Below are 5,735 nucleotides of genomic sequence, written 5' to 3' on the forward strand. Positions count from 1 at the left end.
ACACACACACACACACACACACACACACACACACACACACACACACACACACACACACACACACAGACCTGTAGCAGCTGTGTATCATCTGGCTGGCTTTGTCCAGGGAGTAGCTCATTTAGCATTTCAGACATCACTTTGAGATTTCCTCTCACCAAATCGAGCTCACTTCGCAGCTTCTGCTCCTAGATTAGAGAAAAATACAAAAATCAGTCAAACACTGCTAGAAAGGCCACAGTGATGCATTAATGTTACATGAAAATAAGATAAGCCATTTTCAGATACAGAAACAGTCTATATACAATGAGAGGTATTTTTGGTCAGTGGAACCTGTTCTGCAGTAAGTGAGACTGGTCCTTCACTGGGCTGAAATGAAGGTGATGTATTCTGACTGGAAATGCTTGAAGCAGCTTCCAGTTGTGACTCATTTGTAGGAGCAGTGACAGGGGGCATCTCAGCGGTTCCATTTTCTGGGGTGCTCTGCAAGATTTGTCAGAGAGGTACGGTACAAGAACTATCCAAACATTCAAGTGGTCTTTTGTTTTTTCACTGGAAGATAGTCTCACCCTATTTGGTGTGTGGATGGGGGACAGAGCATCCAGGTCTGTCATGGGGAACTCCAGACCTCGTCTTCTTAGGTCATCGTATACATGTACCACCCCCGCCAGGGAGGAAGAGCTTCGAAATGCATCAGCCCATGACTGAAGATGAAAGAGAGCATGTAACAGATTGTAAAGAGATGACTGACCCCTAAATCTGCATCCAGTGGCACATAGAACGACACATAAAAGGCAACATGCAGAGAACAGAAGTGTACTGTCCTAGAGCATTTCTAAGCCTGAGACTATGTTAATGTTAGCGGTCTTTGTTTATGATTACCCACAAGAACTCTGACCATGTAGCAGAGGAATGTACATATCAATGTAGACACCTGGATTGTGAGCATTAAAAATAACACTGTTGCACATTTCCATAGACATAACAGAGTCTGTGAGACTGATTCCAGCCTCACAATGTAAATTAAAAAAGCGATTCTGTTAGGTTGTCTAATTTGAATTGACTAATAAATTAAACAGTGGCAATTGATTTTTTTTTTTATACAAATCATCTTAAGCTAAAGCTCTAGTGCCAGGATGTCAAACTCATTTTACATGGAGGACCACATACAGCCTATTTTGATCTTGAGTAATATCCTCTGTAATATCTTTATAATTGAGCGATCTGTATATAATAGTGCTATTCCTTAAATTTTTAAACTTTGCAATATATTGTATTATTTAATTAGTTCAGTCTGTTGGGATTATTAAAATATCCTGATTCTGATTAAATACTTTGGTGTAGTATAAGTGGTTGTGGGGGTGTTGGGGTTGTAAAGCTTCAAAAAAAGTCAAAAAAATTGATGCCCTCATTTAAATTTTCCAAAGCCATCCAGCAGGCTGGATTTGAGTCTTTGCTGGGCCGATTCTGCCCCTCAGATTGTAGGGTTTGACACCACTGCACTTGTGCACAAACACTCTGTCATGTACATACCTGTATGAGGCTGAGGACCCTGTCATGGAGGATAGTGGGTGGGTTATTTTTGGGCAGAATAGAACGAACCAAAACCCCCTCAACAAACTCCTGTGAGGCAATCAAAACGTGGAAACGATGGCCACAGTTCTTCACACACGTCTCCAGAACCTATATGAGAGTGAAAAAAAATCAACACAACACGTAACATATTAAAAAAAAAAGTGATTTTAGCTGCACCAAAATGAAAGTCTATCTCTCTCTAGCATGACGTCAATGGGTTAACTAAGACCCGAGTTAACTGAGCTACTTGCACAAGTAAACACAGAAATCATCTCCTCTTGGATAACAGCCAACCAGGACAAAGATCATTTTGACCTGCAAAATATTCCTCTCACATCTGACAGGCCATGACAGAACAAATAACACAAAAAGAAAAACATACAATCTTTGACAGACAATTACTCACAGTGAGAGCAAACATAATCTCTCTGAAGTTCTTGTTTCCTACTATTCTCTTCTTAATGGCTTTAACTGCATCTCTCGGCCTGGGGAAAAGCATCACATGATGTTTGTTTACTTATCCATACTAAAGTTTAAAAATTTAAATATGCAACTAAGTCATTAACAAAAGACTGTAGATTATTAAATTAAAAATGGGTTTTCTCTGGCAAAACTATATATAACAACTTATTTTGTAATGGAGAATTTAGATATTTTCTTTTGCTGCTTTAACCTGTTTTTTCAACATGAGTGCAAAGAAAATGCACATGCTAGTGTTTACTTCTCCACAGTTTATCTAGTGGACATAACTATATATATAGTTATTTATAGTGGACAAATAACTAAATATATGAAATAAGTACATGTTTGAAAATTATTTGCATATTTATGCATAATTTCACAGTTTCATGGTCATATCTGTTAGCTAATTTTTTAATCTGTAAATTGTAAATCTTCAGTTCAGTCGCACTTATATTAATTGAAGTGTGTACTTCCATTGGCATGGTGAAAATTGATTTTTTTCTGACTATCTGCTACCACAAGTATTTATGCAGTGACAAAAACCTTTAACACTGACAACATAAAATGTTAAAATCTTTCCTCCTTTAAAATCTCACAAAAGCTTTAAAACGTGTTTTGGGTGTGCCCCGCCTCATGCCACATGGCAGCTGGGATGAGCTCAACAATACCCCATTAGCCTTTTACAGCTGAGGGGTAAAAACTAGCAAAACAAAAAATATAACTGTCTTAACTGGGACAGGTAACCTACACTTTTAACCCTATTAATCTGTTCTGTGTCTTCTGAATTAACTACTTTCAATTCCGTTTCATTAATTTTATTTCTATGGCCCAGTCTTCTTAAGGTGTTTGATATTGGAAGGTAATGAGCCTATAATACAACAATTAAACTATCCACCGTGAGTACCTCATGACAGTGGGGAGGAAAAAGTCCCTTACAACAGGAAACCTTCAGAAAAACATGTGTCAAGAGAGGCTTTCTCAGCAGAAAACATGCGTAATTAACTAGAAGACAGTGTTAGACGTAAGTAGGTCAATGGTGACAACCAGCACTGAAAGTAGCAACAAACCCATAAAGGAAGTGACACAGTAATGCAAAAGCAAAACATGGAAACATGCTTACGTAACTTGCCTTAGCTATTTATCTCTTAAAGTTATTAAAAAACAAATTTAAACTTTTTATTAGTTTGTGTCATTTATTATTACTAATACTATTATAAATAAAGCTAAAATGTTATATAGTGAGCATGTGTAATAACAAGTTTGACTTCGATGTGACTTGTGCAGAGAAAACAAGAAATAAGGAATTAATAGAACTGTTGTCTCTTCCTGCATGTGTGCTTCACTGACAGACCAAAAATACCCCAACACAACAAATAACATCATCCCTACCCTTCGTCTGTCTCATTGATGATGTCACAGATCTCCATGTTGAGCCCCCAGTCTTCCGATTGTAGTGATCCATTGGTCGCTTGCTCTGTCAAAAGTAAGGGAATGAGATCAAACTACATTTAATATGATAATACTGAAATTGGAATATTTGGAAAATCACAGTAAACAGAAGACTTCCCCCTTCTTTCATGACATCGACATAACACAACACATTTAAGGGTTCAATATTTCTGTTTCACAGACCAGACTTGAAGGTCTACTTATCATAATGCAAAAGACAAAAATGTGAACCAATGGTCTATATTTATAAAAGAAAGGTCACCATGTGATCATTTTATGCTCTGCTTTCACGAGGAGGGTTCAAAAAAAATGATCAGTTACAATGGGAAACAGTTTACACATTTGCATACCGTAGTGTTCATTATGCTAGGAATTAAATAGCAACAGCACAGATTAAACCAGGGTTAACTGATTTTTTATGTTTTGGGAAACATACAGTAAAATCGATATCGTTTAAGCAGACTAATACCTTATTAACACACTTATTAACACTTCATAAATACACATGCTAAATATACCTCTGTGTCTACCAGGTCATTACCAAGTGTGTGTCTGTCTGCTGTTTAGTGCTGACTAGGTTGAGTTGGTTTTGGAGCTTTTAGTAGAAAAAAAGGCAAAAAAGTGAAGATGTGACAGATAAAATCCTACATGAGACACTATGTGCATGCCACAGAGTGTTTTCTTTAAAGTAATTTTTCCTATAAATTGACAGAAAAATTAAAATATGGGTCATATTCTTTTACCAAAAGGTCCCACCCTTTTTTAACCCAACAAAAAACTTAAAATATAATAACACTTTCTTGATAAACGTTTCAGTAACTCATTATTTGTAGCATTGAGCTGATTAGAAAGGTTTCCCCTAAAATCCTGCATCCTCCAAACTATTTTGCAATCAAAGCCTGCTTTTTTTCCCCACTCCACCCTACACGGGCTCTTCATAAGTCTCTAAATCTCCACATTCCTTTCCAACACTCCCCAATCCCATTTACTCCATTTCCCTCCTCACCCCTTCCCTCCCACTCTCTTTCCCCAGCTCCCTTCCACTTCATGTGACTGTCAGCTGATTCTGCTCTCATTTGCCTCAGAAGTAGCTGACATTTATACGTGAGAAAGTGAGTGGAGGAGATAAGAGGAAGGAAGGCATGAGATGGGTGTGTGACATTTTCTTAATACCGATGACTGTCCTGATGTTACACATCTTTGCAGGCATCTGCACTTGCAGTGGATTGTGGGAGCTTTTAGTGGCTGGATAAAGAGAACTATCCCGGTGCCATTACGAGCAAATGGCAGATGCTTCATAAGATGTGTGACGGCACACACTTGTTGACACTTAGGCATAGTGTGAAACTGTAACACATCAGTGATTAAGGAAGTGAGAAGGAACGCCAAGCGGCTTCCGGATTCGCCAAATGAATTGCCACTCAACTTATATCGACCAATCACGTGGAAGAATCAAGGAAATTAATCCCGCCTCTCCTGCGTCATTGACTGTAAAAACTATCTTATTTTTCCTGACAAATTTGGAGTTGATTAATAAATAGAATAAAATGCGAAAACCGGAAGTAAACTGGTTTGTCGCCACTGTCACGTGTTAGCGGAGTTTTTAAAAGCAAAACGGAAAATATACAAATGGAAGCAAACTGAACCGACGTGAACACCACTCTGAGCGGTTTTAAAAAGCAGCTGCTTACCGATTCTCTGTCCGACCGGCGTTGAAAATGGGTTTCCTATGAGAAACTCCATTTTCTCCCCGAGTGAAAACATCCTCGAAAATTACAGGCGTCCGCTGCCGAAGTGAATCAGTTTGCTTGTTGTGTTTGCTTTTGCTTTAAGTGTCAGCCGCTGGCTCTGAGGCTCACTCGCTCGTGGGGTCACGTGAAAACGCACGCAGCCAGGAAACAGCATCAGCGTACAGACCGACGGCTGAAGCTTCTTCACACCTCAAACACTTTCCTAAGTGAGGAAAAAGTGTAGACTTTAATGATTTAAGTAGAAGTTCGGATATATATATATATATATATATATATAAAATCATAATAATCATTTCTTTTTTTGAGCTCCAGCAGATTTTCTTTGTGTACTGGCTGTGGTCAGCTGACATGTGCTGGTGCTGCTCTGAGGTTTCAGGCTGTTTGTGGACTTACGCAGCTGATTTCAACAAAATGTAACCCAATATTTCACAAGCTGTCTTGGCTAATTTCCATTCCCTTTGCTGAAAGCGTACTGTTTATTCTGTCTTTATGTTAGACAAT

At 38.4% G+C, this 5,735-nt stretch overlaps 1 protein-coding gene across 1 annotated transcript in view; it reads right to left on the bottom strand.

Annotated features, from left to right (window-relative positions):
• Positions 1-5,431, bottom strand: part of LOC102207417 (target of Myb protein 1) — an 11,209-nt gene extending 5,778 nt beyond the window's left edge. The window contains exons 1-7 of the mRNA XM_013911562.1: positions 5,175-5,431; positions 3,424-3,508; positions 1,979-2,057; positions 1,531-1,680; positions 567-701; positions 331-480; positions 69-185 (exon numbers count right to left, since the gene is read on the bottom strand). Coding sequence (XP_013767016.1) covers positions 69-185; positions 331-480; positions 567-701; positions 1,531-1,680; positions 1,979-2,057; positions 3,424-3,508; positions 5,175-5,247 — 789 coding nt within the window. The 5' untranslated portion in view covers positions 5,248-5,431. The remainder of the gene's footprint in view (positions 1-68; positions 186-330; positions 481-566; positions 702-1,530; positions 1,681-1,978; positions 2,058-3,423; positions 3,509-5,174) is intronic.
• Positions 5,432-5,735: the final 304 nt, after the last annotated feature.

The sequence above is a fragment of the Pundamilia nyererei genome, unplaced genomic scaffold (assembly GCF_000239375.1).
Source record: "Pundamilia nyererei isolate P.nyererei 1_Seehausen unplaced genomic scaffold, PunNye1.0 scaffold00065, whole genome shotgun sequence".
NCBI classification, from domain to species: Eukaryota; Metazoa; Chordata; class Actinopteri; order Cichliformes; family Cichlidae; genus Pundamilia; species Pundamilia nyererei.